The sequence below is a fragment of the Chroicocephalus ridibundus genome, chromosome 11 (assembly GCF_963924245.1).
Source record: "Chroicocephalus ridibundus chromosome 11, bChrRid1.1, whole genome shotgun sequence".
Taxonomy (NCBI): domain Eukaryota; kingdom Metazoa; phylum Chordata; class Aves; order Charadriiformes; family Laridae; genus Chroicocephalus; species Chroicocephalus ridibundus.
The window spans coordinates 17292970-17315011 of NC_086294.1; the positions used below are offsets into that span (position 1 = coordinate 17292970).

Consider the following 22042-nt stretch of genomic DNA (forward strand, 5'->3'; position numbering starts at 1 on the left):
AAGCGCCCTTGTTTTCTGTGATGCTATCTAGCTGCAGACCTCTGTATTTATGCACGGAAACATTAGCTTATGCAGACGGGGCAATACACGATATTCCTGACAAGCCCCCTTGAAAAGCTCAGGCACCGAGCCACACGCACCTCTTCCTCCTGTAATGGATGTGGCAACACTTTTGGATAAGAACAAGCACCATAAAAAGGCAAACAAAGATTAAAAATTAAATTAGCTTTCAAAATCAAGTTATGAAAGTTTGCTCTTTATTGGTTTGTTTCTATTTCTCTTCGCAAAAAGATTGCTATCGAGCAATACAGGACTGCTGCCAAAAGTTTAAAAGAGCTCCGGCTCCCGAAGCCGCTGAGCACCTGGATCCAGTGTCTGTCCCAGCCAAGACTGGAGTGTCCTGGGCCTCTTTCTGCAGGTGCAGAGAGAACATTTTCTTTGTTTTCATTTATTCCTCCTGCTAAGCGCAGTAAATAGTTCATTCATTACACGTGAGGGGTGACTCGGGAGCGCAGTGCTGGTGTTTAGGTGTTACCTCGTCCAGCCGCTCTGGCGGACACCTGGGAACGCGCTTCGGCTGCCACGTGCACTACACGGAGCTATTTTAATGCACTGAAATAGTTCAGCCTGGCATAAGGAGATGCCCCACAGGCTGCGTGCAGATGACTCTGTTTTCTCCCTCGCTGGCAACTGAGCTCATCTCTACCACCAGGTTGAAGAGGAGAAAGTGCTGACAAACCTGGCTTACGAATCAGAGTCCAGTTATCATCAGCTTTTGCGCAAAAAGAAGTTATGAGCTTTTATCTAGGCAGTAATCGCAAACATGCACGTCCCTGGGCATCCTTTTTGGAACAGTCGCACCTCATCTGTCCACAGCGCAGATGATACCCTACAAAAGGCGAAGCGAGGGTGCTGCGGTCTCTCTCGCAGAGCTCAGAGGCGACGCCGGGGAACAGGCAGCTGGCGCAGGACCAGAACCGCGGGAGGCCGAGTCCCACAGCTCGCCCGGAGGAACTATTTCAAGCATGTTAAATTTTAACCACACATGGCAGCATCTCTGCGCTCCAGGGAGAGGTCATCGCAGAGAATCACAAGCTCCATCCCAAGTCAGTCCAAAATAAGAAACAATTTTTCAAAACATCCCAGCTCCCCACAAGCCGAGAGTCTGGAACAGAGCTCTTCCTCTGCCTCGGGGCAAAAAAACACACAGCTCCTTCATCGCTGACCTTTACATTGTCAAGAAACTAATACCAGCAATCTTCCCTGGGAAGCCACGGGGAAGGTGAAAGGACAACAAGGCATATGAATAAATGCAAATCCAGAGGGGTGCGGGGGGAGGAAATCAACATTTTGTGGTGCTGGGCCTGATCAAGGTTATAATTAGGAGAGGACGCACAGAGTAGATGAGATTCCAGCTGTCATGCCCCGCTGATGTTGGCCGTGTTCCTAACCTGGAGCTCAGCAGCCACCCTATAGAAGAGGTGATATGGGACTGTCACAGGGGTGCAATTTCCGAGAAATCGGGGGTTGTCAGCGCTAGCACGCGCCGCAGAAAGCCATCGGAGATGCACAAACCCTTCCGTACCCTGGGTCTGTCACCCAGCCGCAGGACGCATAGCAGACAGTCTCCTGCTTGAAGAAACCATTTGCTGTGACAGGACCCTCTGCATCGCTCCCTTCACCTTCGTCCCACCTTTGAAGCTGGCCCCTGTGCAGCAACCCTCAATGCAACTTTTTTATTCGCTTATTTTCCTCTTTCCCCTCTGGCACCACCAGCCCAGCGTCAATGACCTGTCATGGAGGAGCTGTCAGCTTCTAACCCAAGGAGTAAGTATTTTCCTTCCCGCGGCTCCTGCTATAAAGCCCCACGGCCAGCACTGACCTCCAGGAGAAAATGGAAAAGCCACATCCTCCCCAGCCCCTCTTCGTTCTAGCGTCAGCGCTGACGCGCTTCACGTCGCTCTGGAGCCACACCAGCAGCAGGAGTGGGTGTGTGAGAGAGGCAGCCGGGCGGGGGCGGGGGGCGGGAATCGTTTCATCTATCGTCTTTTCTTTGCACATCAGCTGCAAGATAACGTCAAGGTGAGTAATTAGCAAAATCCAAAAATAGAGCGAGCGAGCTCTCCCAGAAGAGCAGGAGCTAAGGCAAGTCTCTCGCTCAGTGCTAGGCTGCACAAGGAAGGCGAAGCAGAGGGAGACACGTCACGCTTTCACGCGGATTTCCACAGCCACCTTATCGCATGGTTGGCTCCACAACTGAGCAGTGGTTTTACACTTTCCTTGAGCGATCAAATGCCAAGGAAAGGAACCGGTCACTGTCTCAGTGCCAAGACACAGCTCTGGCGTTAGAGGTGCAGGGCTCGGGGGTGCTTCTTCCCAACCCCCGGCCCCACACGCTGAAAACCTGCTGCCTCCAAAGAGTCTCCCACACGAGCCACTAGAACCAGTTCCAGGAACAGCTTGGCTTGCTGACCGTGACCAGAAGTGACATACCTTAAGCACAGCTCTCCCAATTTCACATATCCCGTTGGCCTCCTTAATTTCACCCACGTTGTGTCATTACAGCACTGTCACTGCAAAGGGGACCCCGAAGGTGGGACTCCTCCCAGTCTGTCCGCTCTCAAACGGGGACCCTTTGGCTGTCCCGTTTCTCCGTCCTGCCTCAGCAGAGGTGACAGACGTGCTCCCCACCAGCCTCCCGACGGGCGGCAATGCCAGGATCACTGCGAGCTGAGATGCCTGTGGGAATCGGGGCCGGAGAGGCGCCTGGCGGTGCAAGAGCAGCTGCCGGCGGGCACAGCTGCTGCCGCGCCGCAGGGGTGGGGAGAAAACAGATTAATCAATGAAACCAAATCCGATTCATCAGAAACTACAGCCATCTGTTGGATTATTAATAGACACAGAACTCATGCAAAGCAGTAGCATTAACACTCCAGGAATATCTTTTTCTGGAGGAAAAGTTTAGGTTAGCAGCAGCAGCGTGTCTGTGCGTGTGGGGGATGTGATGGTGGTGTTTAAATCAGTTTATTACTTTCCTTCTGCAAAATCAAATTAGTGGATTTCTCTCCACCTTCCTCCAGTACAGCATCTCACCCTCAGAAGGCAAAAAGCCTTATTTACTTTTTTACTTTTTTTTTTTTTTTTTAAATATTATCCTCACCCCAGGCCTTCTTTAGGTTCCTAAAGCATTCACCCACCTGCCTGCTCATTCCTAAGGACTCTTCCTACCGAGGGGAGCGCTGCTTAAAGCAGGGAATTGTCTCAATAACCTCCCAGCTCCGACTTCTGCAAGGAACACACGAGAGCCTTGGCAGGTGTGCAGAGTCAAAGCCGGGGCGGTTTTCACGTAGAAGACCAGTAAAACACTTACAGAAACACAGCGGCACCTAAACCAGCCCATTTTCATTTCTTGTACCAGGAGACTGAACAGGTGGGGGTCAGGGAGAGGAAAAAAATTTTCCAGATTATTTTGAACCATCTCTATTATTTTTAAGATACGCATTTAAAGTGCATGCAGTTTGCTCTTCCTTTAGTTATCAACAAGTTATTTCTGTACCGTGCTCGATTCTCTTGTGAGAACAAGCAGCTAAAATAAACACTCCCTATTTATTCACATCAAATAGCTTTTCCAAGAGGAACTGAAATACAACTGACAACTCGCCTGTTTTTCCTTAACCTCCTCGAAGCATCGTGACCGGAGCAGCTGGCCGCCCGCGCTTGCGATTTGCTGCCTCCGAAGCAGAAACAGGGATGCGGGAAACGAGTCAAGGGTGGGCAGCTGTAAAACCAGCCACCCACAGATGTCAGTCAAAGCCCACGGACGCACCGAGGGCAGGAAAGCAGCAGTAGCTCCTGGGGATGAGCATAAAGCACCGTGGCAGCAAAGGCAAGCGGGCAGTAGACGGGCAGCAGCCCAAGACCTCAACTTGCTGCGGACAAAAAGCAAAAGGCAGAGCCTGAAAGAAGATCCAGGCTCCAGCAAAATGGACTATTTCCAAGTATTTCAAAAAGCTTCAAACAGCTGCGGGGAGGAAGAAAACTCTCACAGCCCGTGACAAGGCAGAGCGAGACAGAGCCGAAAACAAGGTCCCCTCTCGAACAGAAAAAGCATTGAGTCTTCGGCAAGGCCCGGAGGGTAGGGGTGCTGCTGGCTGGGCAAGCTCCCGCTGCTAAACCATGTTTGAGGAAAATTCTCCTTCAAGACATTCGACAAGGCTTGCCCACCCAGAAAACTCCCAAGAAACCAACACAGCTGTCAGTTCTGCTTTGGGGGAGCAGGAAAAGACGGGACACGTCCCAGGGGACGACAGCGAGAGCTTTGGTTCCTGCGGTGACTTGCCAGCGAACCCAGGCTCCCCGCGGCACCGCCTGGCCAAGCTGCGGCTGCTGATGTCCCGGCAGAAGGCAGAGTACGAGTCTAAAATTGCAAGGTAAAGGATTTTAAAAAAACACCGAGGCTTTGAAGGAAGGCACCTCTTCCTGCCGTGTGCAGCTCCGGCAGGGTCCTCATCTGCCACTCGGGTCCCTGGACGCTGCTGCAGCCACCGCGTCCCCATCCCACTGCGAACGCACCCGGGATCCAGCGTTACAGGATGAGCTTCGCAATTAATTCAGAGTTACTTGAATCCATTTTCATGTGAGGTGCTTGAGAAACTCCAGAGCATCTATAGGATTTTTTTGCAGGGCTGCGCAGAGCTCTTGAAAAGCCTCTGCTCTATTGTGTATTTTTTTCTCTTTTGCCTTAATCCAATATTAAGCATTTCCCTAGGGAAAAACATGCGGGGTTCTCGGCAGCATTAGCAGTAAGTCGTTATTCTTTACAAATTGCAAGTCATGAATTTTAACAACTCAGAGGAAACTGTTCATAAGTATTTTCCCAATTTCTAAGATTAGAAGCGGAACAGAGATTTAGCCATAGCTTGTTATCAAGAGGAAAAAAAGAAAAAAGCAGAAACATTTGCAGGCTCTACTTTCCAAACAGTGCTGCTTTTCTCGTGTAATTAAAAGGAATGAACATTTTAAATACAATATTGTTCATTAGTGATAATTTCAGGTACGCCGCGCAAATTGACTATTTGATTAAATCATGAAATACCTCAACGTGCATCACTGCAGCAGATGGCAAGCGGGTAATGCTGAATTACACTTTGCCTTGAACATTGTGTAAAGAAAAATAAATCCATGTAATCTTTAATTTCTTGAAGAAGTACTTAACAATTTCTTCTTAGTAAAGGTCCTATTCCTAGGTTGGTTTTTTTTTTCCTTTTTGCTGTATTCTCCTTATGTTTTCTCTTGCAGTTCAAGGGAACTGCAACATAAGCAGAATCCTCAGTGTTTCCTAAAATACGTTGCATTACCATTTGCTGTGTTAGACTACTGTAGTATTCCATCGCACACAAAAAAAAAAACCAACCCCAAAACTGACTCCTTTGGCCATATGGTTATTTATATTTATTATAAATTAGGATGACTAAAAATCGCAGTTTTTATTGTAACATATAACACCATAAATTGGAAAAGTATTGGGGATGCCAATACTCGTATTTATAGTTACTAGTCCTATGTTAAAAAAAGCCTAGCTTTCAACAAAGCCTATAGCTTTATTGAGAAAGGGGGTGCGTGGGGAGGGAAAACCGTGTGATTTACAATGTCTGTCTTTCCAGCAGCCTGGAGCAGCGGCACAGGGAGCTGCAGGCGGAGATTAAGGCCACGCGTTCAAAACTGGGGCAGCAGCGCAAGCGGTACAGCCTCGCGGAGATGAAAGTGCGGAACGCGGAGAGAGCAAAGGAAGACGCGGAGAGACGAAATGAAACGCTCCAAAAAGAAATGGAAGAGTTTTTCGAAACCTTCGGGAAAATTAACAGGTGGAAATAAACAGCAGCTTGTTCAGTTCGAAATTGAGCTCAACTGCAGGAGGGAGAAAGGCCGTATTCTGATTTCAGCACAAACTCCCATTTCAGAGGTGAAATAAGAAACCCAACCGTAAAAACTAGGCTGCCAACTGGCAAGTGAGCAGTTGATACAAACTTGTTGGGATCCCTGAACTGCAGGAGCTCTGCACCACCCCGCTAACGCCAGGAATGCTTTCCCTTACCACTGGAAAAACCTTTCAGACACACTTTGCACCACCAGCTGCCCAGCCCGCGTGCTGGGGAAGCACCCTGGTGTTCTGTGCCTGGCCTGGAGTCTGGTACCGACGCACTAAATGCTTAAGCAGCTTCAATCAAGGGATGTCGTGCTGGTTGGAGCGTGTTTTACCAGCCACCCAGAAGTCACACAGGTATTATATGGGCTTTAAGGAGTGCTGAGCTCGTACCTGCACCCCAAGAGCTGCTTCAGGGAGAGCCAAGTACAGAGGAACAATGAGCCCACACACCTCTCCCTGCGGCTCCCACCGGCGCTCGCATCGCCCTGTGCCCGGGATCCAGAGCTTCAGAGCAATTCTCCCGCCCTGGCTGAAGGGATATGCATTCACGGAGGGGGAGGACTCCTCCTACAGAGCCATTTGCTCCTCTGGATTATAACTAGGCTCCCTCCAGGACTCCCACAGCAACACATTAGTCTTAAGATGGTCACTGGTAGAACCCCCCGCTCCTGTCTCCTCAGAGCTACCTCTCTCCACGTGAGAGGTGTGTTACCTGTTTTGATACCAGCAGTAACACCACATACACAGTTAAATATCAAGGAAAACACTACCACTCTTTTAATCTACTGCAGAGGAACTTTAACATGAGCAATAGCATCTGTACACTTAAACCTGTACTGAATTTAAAATTATACTTTATATGAGAAACACATGTGGTTTATTATTTGCTTTTCAGCAAGACTAAACGTAAGACTGACCACCTACTTGATAACTCACCGTCTCACTAGAACAGCGTACGATGTGTAAGCAAAAACTGCACAGATGTTTTTCTTCTTCCCCAGAGAGCAGCGAGCAGCTCGTTTTAAGATGAAATACGAGTGAATCAAAAAACCCAGAGTCTCATCCCCCCAGGCTGGCGGAGGGCAGCAGCCCTGCCCTATTCCGTGCCCAGGACAATGCCACGGGCCCTTTGTTCCGAAGTGCAACCCCTTCCCAGCGCCGCCTGCTCTCCACGAGCGCACCATTGAACTGCACCTTGTTTCACTGCCACCCTACCTTCACACCGCGTAATCATGAACTGAACCATTTTTAAATCTCAATTCCACACACTTACATTCTTTTTGGTTTTTCCACTCCCTCCTCATCTTCTGAGTTCTCATTACTATGAAAAAGCCCTCACTTCTGAAGTTCCACTTTCCTCAAAAATCACTTCGGTCTTGTTTAATCAGTTCCCTCCCTCCTTACCTTTCCAGAACTGTCCTGCCAGCCTCAAGAAATTGCAGGAAATAAAAAGATATGGCAAAAGGCGAGGAATGTACTTGGATAATGCTTTGTAAAACACTTCCCTGCACACACCTCATTGCCCTGCTTAAGTTTTTTTTTTGTTGTTGCTCTCTACTTAATGAATTAGGTCTTCCTCTGCAGGGGAAGAAGTAACCTGAAAAATACCCTATCATCAAATACAGGGGAGCTTTGGGCTCTATTGGGCATCCCTGCTTTGTCCACGTACTCTGTGGCAGCGCCCTGTAGGGAAGAAATAAAATGTCAGGCACCACACGAGAAATAGCAACATTGCTGTAAAAATTATTTCACACCGTCGTAGGTGAAGCTTTTACAACACCAGAGTCTGGCTGAGAGCCCTAGCCCTTCATCTACAAAGGCAGCTATGTTAACCCTTCATGTAACGTTAGAAAGCCTTCTTGAAAAGCAATTAGATGAGAGTGGCAGTTCAGTTTTACTTCACCTTCCCCGCAGGTAGAGCGGGCAGCTTTGCAAACCTGGAAACCTCATCACTGTCCTTACAAGAACACTTTCCTCTTCCTCAAAATAAGTACATCGGAACTCTTTTTTTCCCATTAGCTGTACCTCCGTCTTGTTCCGTGAGAACAAAATGAACCACAACATTGTCTGAGCACAAGGTGAAGAGAAAACTCTTCCAAAGTCCTTCTACATCCGCACGTATATCTGCACACAGGTATACAGCCAGCGGCTTAGCTGAAACTTGCCCGCAGTCTGACAGTCTGATGAGGACGCCCTTCAACCCAAGGATGGGAACACAGAGCTGTCAGTATCACCAGGCAAGCTTCTGTGATTTAAAACCCCCAAATTTGAAAACACACTCAGCAGTAAAACCAAGTGCTGTTAATGTGTCCCAGTGTTCCAGCTGATGAGGAGAAAGCAGCTCCAACCAGTCTCTTAAAGCTGCTCTTCATTCGTTTTTCATACCAGTACTTACTTTTTGGTTAACTGGAAGCTAAAGTGGTAACTGAGACTTTCTGTTTTAAAATAACTAAGAGCATGGATCATTTTGGTTACATAAACACTTCAACACAGCAAGAATCAAGAAAAAGAAAACATTGCTACAGTAAATAAGACAGACGGCTCAAATCTTTTAAGTATACATATTTATTTGTAATTTTACAGTGGCTTTAGTACTGTTTTACAATAACGTTCTTGGAGAAGAAAAAAAAAAAAACAACCAAAAAGCTTCAGAACAAGGCTTTAACTAGCAGTTCATAACTAGTTATTGACAGTTTTCCCTATGAAATTCTAATTTCCTTAAAGAAAATCAATCCAAAAAAACAAGGAAGCATGACTGCTGTCCATAAAAAAACCCAAACCCTAAAAACTTTCTAGTCATCCTGAAAACAAAGTCCAGCATCAGACAAAAGAGCCACTGCATTGAAAGGAACATGTTCCTATTGCACAAGCATCGAGAATGAGATATGACAATCAAAGCCTAATTTCATAGGCAGAAGAGGCCACAAGTATCTATATAATTAGACTTCAAAGCACATCTTTCTTCTGAAATTATATACCGTACTATAACTAATATTAAGGCCATAAAATCAGAACACTGTAACAAGTGATAGGGCTTGATGCTACTTTTTGTGACATCTGGTAAACAGAAGGTAGGAAAGAGGGCCAAAACAAGACGCACAAAGCATTCTGAAGGGGGTTACAACTCGAAGGCCGAATCAAAAGAAATCCTCAAAGAAACAGTTTTTGGAGGGGGTTTATTTTGAGTCATGAGATAAAACCGGATTTCATAACAAATCACTCAAGGAGCCTACTATACTCTCTAATAGCACGTGTTCTGGAGTACACTATAGAATATATTCTCTGCAATTAACATTTGAATTTGTAGGAAAACAGTTCATTATTTCTATTTGTCATTCCCTCTAAAATAGATGAAAATTTGTATAATCTTTATAAATTATCTTAATGACCAGGTAAGGCTTCACTGTACTGAGTTAACTGCACACAGGTATCTGTGATTCGCTCTTAATTAGGTACCTTGATTACACTAGACTGCTAAAACCATTAGGGGAACCCAACACGTCGTGTAATTCAAAGAAAGGGATAGTTATGTATTGCTATCTTTTCTAATTGTGTTCATTTTAGTAGTGTGTAACACACCTGAAAGCAATAGCCCCAAAGAAGCAGCAACTACCATGGAAGTTTAAACATTTTACTTTAGGAAAATCTGGGAGTCTGATGAAGCTGAAAATGCACGTTAGTCATTTTATAAAGTTTGGCTTGCCAACATTTAAGAAAATATAGTTATCAAAAACAGACAAATACACTGCTAACCATCTGTTACATTTTTCTTTTAAAAAAATTAGCACCAATTTAAGCATCTGAATTCATAGAAAAGCTAGAGACACACTTGGTTTTTCAAAAAAGTTTTTCCCCATTAGAAGACAATACAATAGCACATGCTCATGGGGAGTACATCAGCTTCGCTATCAGTAACACACACGGCTACCGTCTCAGGTAGCGAACATAAAGTGTCGTTCTTACCCCATTACTTTCTCTCTGCTTCTGTTATCCCAAGGAACTACGGAGTGCTGCACTACAGGCCCAGCCTGGGAAACACCTAGCCAGGGACTCGCTGCAGTACAGCGGGGGAAGTCGCGGGGTTTCGGGCCAGTATTTTAGAGCAGGGACAGAGTCTTCCTGCGGCATTCACAGAGCATCCATTGCAGTGGAGTCACAATAACTGCATGTTCTGGCCTTACCGTAACATATATGACTACCTTAAGACGCGTAGCCAACAGTTAATAAATTTTTTTTTGTTTTGTTTAACAAAAAGGACGCTAGCGCTCATAGCCAGCTCGTCTTGCTGCAGGAACAAACGTCGTCGCATCTTTGTTCTCTCTTTATATAATAGATGGCTAGGGAGTCACACTGCTATTTAAGTCAGCCTACAGGCATTTGAGTACAAGATGTTCCTCAAACGATCTCTTACTATGTGTTAAATTTCAGCCCATTAAAAAAAAAAATTTCTAATTTAAAAATCTCTGAAAACATGTATATATTTTCATGTATATATTTAAAGGAACATGTTGATCAAATCTATCAGAATAGTAAAGATTGCAACCAAAATTTAAACACTTTTTATGTCATTCCTTTTTACACCACATACTGGTTGTATTAAGAAGAATCCTAAAGTGCTTCAAACCCAGCAATTAATAAAGTCGATTTCTTTTGTGCAAAACTGCAAGCACCTTTTCAAAAAATAAGCAGCAGCATCAAGGATTAAAAACGTAAATAGTTAAATGTATTTTCTCTATTTTGTTTTGAATTCTTGGACCAAAATAATTTGCCGTATTTTCATTAGCAGATTACAGAAGAGTGCATTTTATTAGTTTAATTTTATACTGGACTTGTTATGCATATACTGTCTGAAATGGCGGACCCAGGTAAATTTATATCCACAAAGCCACACTGTGGGATTGAAATCCAACGACTAAAATTTTAGCTACAAAAATAGTCATTTTATAGAACACAAACAGAAACAACGGTTATCTCTCCACTTTCCTCCAACACTAATATGAGAAAAGATGGTTTACTTAAAACATTAGTTTAGCTCCAGACATTTTTAGCATGCAGAGCGGGCAAAAAATAAAACCAATAAGTTGTGTAATAAGCTTTTAGAACATCACTATCACTCAGGTAATAAATCTAAAATATATGTAAAATAATAACCCAGAATACACTTTTTCTGTCATATTTCAACATGTTAAAAAAAATAATCAAAGACACTCTGGAAAAAGCAAAGAAATCCCTTGATTCATCTATAGGAACTTGAGTCCAAATTCTGCATCTGGGTGCAGGTGTCCCTGGATCAAAACCAGTTTTGAGCAGGAATTACACAATACACATCCCAGGAAAGAATTTGGTTCCCAGTATATGGTATCACACTAAGTTTAGCATCAAGCCCTGATAGAATCCATATGACATATGTAGAATATACAGACAAAGGCTGTTCAGCATTTACCCCCCACCACGCTTAAAGTACTTCCATGTCAAGTGTGACAATTCAAACGAAACACTCCACACAAACCGTACTGCTGCAAGGCCGAACCCCTACTGCAGAGCGGCATCGCGTCAGCAAAGATCTGTCTGCACTCGAACTTCTGAACCCAGAGGGCTGCGCTTCTGCCCAAAGCAGGGTCACCCGCTCAGTTTTCGGAGACTTGGTACGTCGGCTGTATTTTGAATGTCTAAATGCTACTTCATTCAGAAAATTACAATTTTAAGCCAAATACAATCAGATCTAAAAAGGAAACTGATTTAGCATTTAAGGTCCTTCCTTTATGAAAGAAAAATAATCATAAAGAATCACTTTTTAAAAAAATGAATCTCTTAGGACGTAAAAAAGACAAAGGAAACCTCAAGAGCCCTCTGGTTCCTAACAGGTTTTGAAACTTACCAACCAACTAGTTAATTTCTAGTTAAGGTTGAGTTTATTTTTCATTATTTTGACAAAGAAATGCAAACCCTTACCGGAAACATTACAAAACTTCAAAGGCTGTTTGGAAACACTGTTTCCAGTCCTTACACTAGTTTATTTTGTACGAACCATGCAGACAAAGCCTTAATTTTGACATTCATTTCTCATCTTTTGCAATAAAAACTAGACTTGTCATATCACAGTATTTCCTCAAAGCACACTCATCGGCTGTTTATCCAGATTTCAAAATGCCAAGCTTTTTTTTTTTTTTTGAGGAAAGATGATATGAGCACAGATGAAATGAACTGTTTAAAACATACTCCATTTCTGCAATGCCATTCAGCTACTCAGTGTTCATATATTTAACATAATGTTTCTGGTAAATAATCTGATTGATAGCCATAGAACTCTTTTTTTCAGGTGAGCAGTTAAGATCACAGATTGTATCTATGTTGACCACCGTTTCTTTTTAGTCATATTTCATAAATTGTTTATGTATACTGCAGTAGTGTTAACACTATACAAAGTCTCTCATAAAGAAAAAGTAACATTCGTGTTTACAAAACTGAGCAGGTTTTTTAATATATATGTATACACACACACTCACATATTCTTAATCTTTAAATACATATAAATATTTATAAATGCCAAAGTGCAAAAAAATGGTCAATTGCATCACTTTACATACATGATTTTAGTATTAGGAATAAAAGTGATTATATTGCACACCCAACTCTCTAAACTTTTAAACCCCTGTCACGTTACATGTGCATTTTGTTTTCTATCAGCGATGAGGTTCTCGTGGCACCAACAACCATTTCACAAACGTGGCACTGAACATAATCCGCAGTCAGGAATACAACTATATGTATATAATCCGCATGCAGTGTATTTATAGTCTATATTTGCACACCGAAATAGCACGGGAACTTCAGCATGCATCTATTCTGCATGCGTTTTTCTGAGTACAACCTGCATATGTGCCGTCTTGAGATCGATGCTCATTCAGGTGATTATAGCAATTTGGTTTTGAATTATACCAAAATCCACAATATTCACAGACATTTCATGCATGCTCTGAAGGAAGCAACATTTCTGTAAAATTCTGAAGCTTCAATGTATGCCACAGCAAGACGACATTAAAAAAAAAAATAAGTATGAGACAGCTTTTCCTACAAATAAGATTTACAAATAAGCTCAGTTAATCTCAGGGTTGTTTTTTTTTATTCCAAGAGTACATATTCAAGCTAACAATATGTACTAGGAGAAGGTCAGATACCAGTTCGAATCATGGAGATAGGGCAGTTGTGTTAAAAAAAAAAAAAAAGGCAAAAAACCAAAACCAACATTAAAAGACAATTTGAATCACACAAAAATTTAGGTTGGAAGGGACCTGGAGGTCATCTGGTCCAACCCCCTCTTGTTCTGAGCAGCTTAAGGCCAATAGGAAAAATTCAACTCTGCAAATATCCAAAACACATGAAAAAAAAAATTGTTACATAGTCTTCTAGAGCAGTAACTGTTAAAATGAACAGAGAACAGTGCAACTTCCGTTGAAAAAGAGAAAAATCCTTAAAAATTAAATCCAGTAGATTACTTCCATAGTGAATCACTAATTTTCATTTTGAATAGGTGTTTTTAGTAATTTTAACTTACACAAATAACAAGGATTTTAAAAATGCAAAAGAACAGCAACCTGTACTGTTCTGATATATGGTAAATAGGTATTTTTTAATGTTTTTTCCAGTGACAAAAATGCACTAAAAATATTTCACATATACTGTCAGTATCCAAAGATAAACTAAGGTATCCGTAGGTTTAAAACCAAACAACAAGAAAAAACCCAAGCTCCAATATCCGGCAATTCAATTAAACAGAATTTTTTTTAAAAAAAAACAAGATTCCAGATGACAATTCTGAAGTTTATATCACACTAAGTATTTTGCTAAATTTTTTTAAACCTTGTGGGATACTAAAGCCTTAATATTTTTGCTACCGCAAATTCGGCTATTGCAAAGGGATGCAATTTCAATATAAAAGCAGCGTTTGCATAAAGAGAAATTGCTGCTTTTCAAATCGTAAGGTCAGAAACAATGGACAATTTTCTTTCAATTTCAAGAGAAATATGTCAGTAATGCAGTGACTGGCTGGGCCAGTATATTTTATAAGTTCTATTTATATATTCAAGTCAAGAGTATCTGGATCAACAGCTAAATATAGTGCCTTTAAGAAAGTGGTGGTTTACCTCATCTTGTACATCTCTCTTACATATTTTAATCTCACACACATGCACACTCACAAGATCCTTTAGCAAAGTTTCACACCTGTGCACTCCAAAGTGAACGTGCACAAATTCACAAGTGTGTCGTATAAAGCAACTTAAGCCCTACTCTGCTGCCAACGCATTTTCTAATTCAATATGTCGTGCAATGTAACAGGCAGTGTTTGTATTATCTGATTCTGAAAACTGTATTGATAAGCCTGTATTGGAACAGCAAATAATCTACTACTCCTCTCTGACACTGTATTTAGAAAATACGTATTAAGTACATTTTCCTCCCCCAATAGAGAGGTTTTTCTAGTGTGGGAACAGGGCTAAGTTCTGTTACCTAAATACTTAATTTACAAGTGACTCAAAACTACTGTATTTTCATTTCTTTAATTACTTGTTAGGTAGAATGAGCCCATTAAAAAATGGAAAACATTTATGCAGTTCTTTTTGAGGCTGCAAGTCATCTGTCCTTTTATCAGTTTGCAGTGAATGAAGTGAATTTCCTTTTCTGTTTGTTTTTGTTAAAGGACCAGTATCACAAGTTAGAAGATACAGAACATTTTAGCACTCTTTCCTCTTCCAAACAGGCACTGCTTCACAGATAAGTCACTCATCCTTAAGATTTAATTAAGCCACTGTATCTTCCATCCACGTTTAAAAAACTGAAAAAGTTAGAGACACATACTCATAGGTGAAATAGAAAGCAATGGCTATACACTTTAAACTTCACGTTTATCTCTTCTACAAGAAGACAGAATCGTTGGAAAGTGAAGATAGAAAGGGCTCAATAAAAAAAAGTGCTATGTGGAAGAGTAACTGCCCTTTACGCATAGTACTGAGAGCGTTCAACGTGTGAGTTCACTTACACACAACACTCCAGTCGTTAAATAAAGCAAACTGCCACAGTCACACGTTAAAACAAACTTCATAGAGACTATACATTCAAAAAACCTACTAATGAGCAATACTGTACTAAAATGTAAACAACCATTGTGTCACAGAAGCCTGCCAGTTGAGACTGAAGATCCATGAGCCCACTTAAGAGGAGTTATTGGCTAAATGTCTATTATAACTGCTCACCTGAAATAGGCTGGCACGAAGAAAAGCCTATAATAGTGTCTAATTTTTTTTTGTTCTTTAGACATTGATTTGCTTTCATTCTACAACATTAAGCAGGCAATTTCATAACAACTGAGTAAAAAAAACAGGCATTACTTTAGCAGAACATGCAGAACATGGAGTTTTTCTACTTGATTCCATTAACTTACAAGCAATTCAGGCCCAATGGAAGCAAGAGCTCTTTTCCAAAGTCAAGTCTGCAATCCTGGCTGATCATCGACATCCTTCAAGGGGTCCTGTCAAGGCATCGAGGCTGCTGTCTGTATCTGAGGCCAATGTTTGCTCTGTTGACATGGATGAAATGTCATTGATAGATGATGACTGGGAAGGACTGGTGTTGCTATTCACTGCTGCATCTGTGCTAAGTAAACCAAACATAATAAAATCTGAGGCAAGACAATATTGCAGGTACAAATAACCATACTTCTAGGCTCTAAGCCGCACTTTCCCCACAGAAACCCTTAGAAAACAAAGTAGTTAATCAACAGTAGAAAAACAAGCACTAAGTTGCATCGCACTCGAAACCTCAATTGAACATTAAGAGATTTTTATTTTTCTCCATCTCTGAGGAGGAAGAAAAAAAAAAAGCAATGTATAACGTGAATAGTGACTTGAGTTTCAAGAAATCTAATACATATAGTTAATAAAAGACAGCACAATATTCCAATCATGGAAGCAAGTAAACAGCAGCAAACATCAGGAATTCGATCATGGACGTAAATACTTTGCACTATTAACTATTTTAAAACAAGGAGCCCTAACGATGTTTAGCCCTGCATGAAAGGGACTCTCATTCACGCAGAGCCACAGAATACGCATTCAGCACAAAAGACACCTATGCAACACCTGATGTAACACAGGGTCGATTATTTCATTTGATGGCTGAGTCCTCTGGGGGGAAGGCAGCTCAGGGTCTTGGACACAAGAGACTTAAGTTCTCCTTCATAACTTACTTCATAACAATGAAAAACTACTGCACGTGGATCAAGAGTCTCGAACAACAAAACTTTTGCCTACCTGGACTATTAGGCAGGAATCTTCACTCACTAGTGCAACAGATCAGCACTATGTGTCACAGTTAGAGAAGAACTACTGAAACAATGACTAACCTGAGGGCTGATCTTTTACCACACCATTCTTGCTCCTTTCTTCCCAATCCATTACTTCTTTGTATATTAATTCTTAAGAGAGAAGGGTGGGAGGAATGAGAGAAGAGACAAAATAACATTGTAAGATCACGAGAATTTGTATACAATGTACATATGCATAAAGGTACAATGAAACAGTTAAGGGTCACTCTGGAAGTACAACAATATAGGTATTTATTTTCCTTTTCTGTTTTTTAAAGGCCTACGGCAATGATTAGGGAATTCTACAGTTTTTCTTTATGCATCACAGAAAGACATTAAGAATGTACCAAAATCAACGTTTTTTTTAACGTAGAATAACTGTCCATTTAAAAATAACAACCATCCCATCCTAAAACTTTATATATACCTACAATGCATTAACTGTAATGAAAAAAAATCAGATTTGGATTCAAAAAAATTACAAATAATCCCCGTGGAAATTTTACTTTGATAACAAAACCATACACAAACGTCTTTACTCTTAAAGAACAATCCCCACAGATACAATGAGGAAAAGTCTGGTCATTTTGAAGTAGATTAAACAAATGGCTAAAATATTGCATAAAATCCCTCATTTACTAATCAAGGATGGTTTAGGATATAGGCACCTCAACAACAAAATAATCAGAGAGCTGTAACTTTAGAGGAACGTCCATTATTCTGTTTCATACCTCTGTAGCATGGTACACGCAAGGCAGCTTACCTTGGCCCCTTCCAGAGCAAAGGGATCCCTACAGCTGCAGAGCAGCAGGGTACGCTTGAGGTTATACCTTCGGTTAACTCCCAGTAGCTTGTCTATGAACCCATAGTCTTAACATAACTAAGAATAACATAATATTTAAATACGCTAAGACCTCTTTAATTCTGAGTAACATTTAGAAGCCTTCAATTAGATTTAACTGATCCATTTTAATCTTCCACTTTGCATTAATCTAAAATAATTTGAAGCGTACCTGTGCAGACATGCCCTAAATCAATACTTGAAAATTATAAAGCTATTTTACAAAAAGCAGCTTCCCAAGTAGTAAGCAAAGATGTCTATCACTATTGGTCCCGTGATGGTACATGTTTAAAAAAAAAAAATAAAATCTGAACTGCCTCACCACTTAGTGTTTTTGACTGAAACTATAAGGCACAATTGACTTCAATACCACGATGCCATTTATTGTTTTGTTTAAGTCAACACTTTAACCTATCTGATCAAAAAATAAGCCACGATGAGAGCAAAAACACACCAAAAAAGTTTTCTGCTATTGAAGACCTCTAGAACAAATTAATTACCAAATATTATCAAGAGATAAATAATGCACACTAGAAGAGGCACTTGTTTCTCTCTCAGAGAATTTTCTATCAAGAAAAAACCCATTGAGACTACAAACACTTAACAACAACAAAATACTCAGGGGGAAAAAAAAAAGAAACTGCAGCATTTGATTGAACGGACTTCAGAACGCTACATGTATATATATATGTACATATACACACGTAATAAAAGTATTACAATAATTGTCATTTGTCATGCTCACTTTTTACCTTTCCATTCTTCAATTGCATGTTCTCTTTCTTCCAGTTGTGCATCATAGATTTGAGGTGGGGGCTACAAAGAAAAGAAAGCTTACAGTGTACCTACTACATTAGGTTAACACAATCAATCACGACTCAAGAAAAAAAAAAAAACTAAAAAATGACTTTTTTTTAGCATTTTGGTACCTTTATCTTTGGCAGTCTATTCCCCATACCTCAAAATCACTTCATTTTACAACTCCAGAATGTGTTTTTAAGTCCTACCTCACACTGAAAGGCTGTTTAAAAGCATCAACTAAAATTAAACTCGCCACAAGGCTTTATGGGGCCCTAGAGAAAGCTCTCTTCTCCAAGAGCCCTAGATTACCATAAAGGAAAGGCAGCTACCAACAACTACATTCAAAACTACATCAATTCCACTCCAGCAGCTGTTCTTCAGGCAATTCTGCCCCTAATGCGGATCTGAAGGATTTATCTGTGACTTTTGCTCACCAAATGATGGGTTCAAAGAATGCTCTTGACTAAAGCAATATATTCTTTAAAGTTATTAAACTGATATCTTAAAATTTATTTTAAATACAAACTTACGGCTTCTGCTTCAGCTGGATCATACCAGACAGTAATATAAGGATGACGTAAGGCTTCATCTACAGAAATTCTCTTGTCTGGATCTACTACAAGCATTTTTGATAATAAATCTCTAGCTTGACTGGCTAGAAAGTAAAAATGAAAAAACATACACGTAAGAGCTGTGGAGGTTAATGGCTGACACAGAAAACAAATACTGGGAACAGAGACACATGGCAGGTTTCTTAAGCATCTATGCCGTTTGACAAGTTCCATTTATTGGTGACAGGAGAATACTTAACTTTTAATCCTGTAGGATTAGATAAATCTCACCGTGTACTGATTTTAAGTCGCTTGTGTAGTACCAAAGCTCCACATCTTGCCACATACACAGAAAAATCAGCATGCAACTGTCAGAGCAGGCCCAGAGATGGAAGCTTTCTTATGCTGTTACTTTTTTTGTTTTTTGAATGAGGACGCAATCCTTTACTGTAAATGTTATTTTACTGTTACCCAAAACATAAACCCTGCAGCTGACACCAACCAACCTCAATTTTGAACAGTTTTGTTGCCACATGGGTCACAGTTTATTTGGCACTAACTACCAAACATAAAACACACTAACCTTTTTTAATAAACTTTTAAAAATACATCTGGGTACGGTAATGATCTAGTATCTCTAACATCAAATTAATTTTTCTTTTAAAGGTGTTACTGCACCATAACTGGCTACCCATTGTCGCAGTGGCACTTCACTGACATTCTTTCTTGTCTGAACAATCATTGTAATAATAAAATAGGCTATAACAAGTTATTTTATGTTAAAAAAAATTATTTGCCCATCTAGAGAATATAATAAGGTGGGTTTTTTTTCATTTTATCAGTAATTATCTAAAGTCAAAGTATAGCCAAAATGAACTACATGCACATATCAACTAGGAAAAGATAATTGCAGATAACATCCATAACAAGTATTACTTTCAGAGAACATTTAAACAGCAGACATTATTCAATAGATTAGAATTAAGAGAATTTTATATTTTTATTAGGTGTTTTTTTATATTTTATGTTATTTTTTCTAATTAAGTGTACTGCAGACATTTTAAATTAAGATCTTTTAAAAAGAGGAAAAACTCGCCTTACTTTTTAACTTGTCACGATCAGATTCTGATGGAAATATCCAGTCTGGGAAGAGTTCTTCAAATTTAATACCGGGATATTTTGGCCTGTTTTCTACGTAATTCCTCACCGTAGGCTGTAGTTTCTTCATGAAATCTGCTGATGGTGTTCCTAATTGTTCAATAACTTTATTCCATTGATCAATATCTGCACCATATCTTTAGGAAAATCAGCTGAAGAAATTGAAGGCTGCACTATACAAAAATATCACTTAGAGAAATCTGAAAAATTAATGAAAACTTGAACAAAGGGCACAAATATGAACTTCATTCTAGCATCAACAGTATTCTGAGCTACCATGCAAAAAGCTGGATTGACATAAAAATAAGATTCTGATTTTTTAATCTTAAGGACAGGCTAGAAGTGCTGCACAATGCATTATGCTTAAATACCTTTTGCTAATTATTATCTATTGGCTAGTATTGAAAGCAATACTTTTTTGGAGTCCGTAAAAAGCTTTATGTGGCAATTATATCCATAGGACAGAATTATATCTATAAGGACAGAAAAGAAAGGCTGCTGTTGAATCTTCTGAAGTACAACATAATACCATCTACATCGAAGATTCTTGAAGATAGGAAAAAATACATGAAAAAAGCTAAAGCACAAATACATCACATTCAAAGTAAGGCATTTTGTGCCTGTCTCCTAAGGAAATTACGCTTTGCGTTATAGGGTTTCAGAGGGGGAGTGTGGGTTGGATGGCTGGGGTTTTTTTTGTTGTTGATTTTTGCTTCGGTGGTTTTTTTTTTGTTTTTTTTTTTTTTGTTTTTTTTTTTAGTTTCAACTTCAGAAAAGGCTCAAAGGAGTTCTGAATAATGAATCCAGATTCCTGTAGATTTTTAGCAGGTCCTTATGTTTAAGTGTATCAACTGTGGTAACACCCAAAGGCTACTCTGTTCTTAAATTCAGAATTTAAATATTTTATAGGAGTTGCACTTACAAGCCACAAGATGAAGCTGTGCCTCATGTTTCCTCTGGACTAACCCTTCGTCCTCTTGCCAGTGAAGGCATTTGCCTTAGACATGGTGACACTTGCTCTAGAGAGACCAGAGTCTGCTCTGAACGAGCCTAGTCAGGATAACAAAGCTCATTTATCACACTGAGAAGACCCTCCATTAGTATTCCTGAGATTTAAGTTTACTCAGATTTACACTTTATAGATTTTCTGATACGAAGAATGTGCAATTCCAGCAGAGTCTAGCCATTGACCTTGCAAACATTCATAGCTAAATTCATAACCTAGCACTCCAACCTATCCATTCTCATAGACAGATTTTGTAACAAAACAACAAATTTGCTGCACTTTGAATTAACATGTATTTAAAAAACAGTGAGGTAGTTTTATTTCAGCTAGCGTGCCAAGAATGCAACTAGAAATATACACATAGTCACTGGTTCTTGTTAAGACTTTAGACTTCTGATACAAAGATTGAAAATTATATTTGCTTACTGAATACATTCCAATGAAAAAAATATATTCAAATCAAAATTAAGAAGTCAATATTATTAACTCTCATGCTAAAACAAAGGACATACAAAGAAAATTTTAACATACATCAGGAAATTTTGTTCCTAGCTGGAAAACTGATTTCTGAGAGATCTCCACCACTCTAGATTCAAGAAGATGCTTTTTCTTTGAGTAGCAGCAGTCTGGTTAGTCAGCTAGTCAAATTAGAGTCCAGTCTATTGTGGTCTCAGAGCACTGAGGGGAGGGCAGAAAAACTTAATGGTCTATCCCACTTCAGTAATAAAAACTGGACAAAAAATGTCTCTGTCGGATTGCTTCAAAGTACTTTACAGATACTCAAATTTGAAAAAAAAAAAGAAATTAAAATTCCCCAATATAGACTTGGCTTGAAATAAGCTACACTTCTTATCAGAAACCCAACTGGGAGAAAACCTTCATTTCAATGTAAAGCTTGCAGAGCGTGCAATGTGAACAACCTTGCAACCGCAGACAAAACTACCTTCTTGCCCTAGTGACCACAAGGTCAAGAGTAACCAGAACAGTTCAGTCCACACCAAGTACGCCTGCCTACTTTGGGGGACTCTGCAAGAGGAGAAGTTGAAAACAGAGTCTTATTACAATCACAACAAAGCATGATTTTTTTTTTTTCCCCCCAAGAAAGCATCAATACCCCATCATGCTTTCTGCATCAGTCAGGCAACTAGCTTCCTTCACCACCTTGGAAGAAAGAGCATTAAAAACACTCTGGTGATGATAGGCTTTCCATTATTTCATCTTAGGTATCTACATTGCCTGGTTTTTCTACTTTTCTCATTTCCAGGGCAACAGCCAGTAACTCAGACCAGTAGCTGTTAGAGCCCTGTTGGTCCTCCATAGAGCCGGTCAGGAGCGGGCTCAGTGCATCCATCGCCCTGGCAAGGCAGAGCATCCCAGTCCAGCCAGAGCATCACTGCAA

General features: G+C 40.5%; 1 protein-coding gene across 3 annotated transcripts in view; it reads right to left on the bottom strand.

Moving 5' to 3' along the window:
• Window positions 1-8495: 8495 nt before the first annotated feature.
• Window positions 8496-22042, bottom strand: part of MAPK9 (mitogen-activated protein kinase 9) — a 31719-nt gene continuing 18172 nt past the window's right edge. For 2 of the 3 annotated variants that reach the window (XM_063348762.1, XM_063348761.1), the window contains exons 8-12: window positions 19581-19763; window positions 18459-18583; window positions 17880-17943; window positions 16326-16397; window positions 8496-15572 (exon numbers count right to left, since the gene is read on the bottom strand). In XM_063348762.1, the coding sequence (XP_063204832.1) occupies window positions 15430-15572; window positions 16326-16397; window positions 17880-17943; window positions 18459-18583; window positions 19581-19763 (587 nt within the window). In that variant the 3' untranslated portion in view covers window positions 8496-15429. Of the gene's footprint in view, window positions 15578-16325; window positions 16398-17879; window positions 17944-18458; window positions 18584-19580; window positions 19764-22042 lie in introns of all 3 variants that reach the window. The other variant, XM_063348763.1, reaches the window with a different exon arrangement.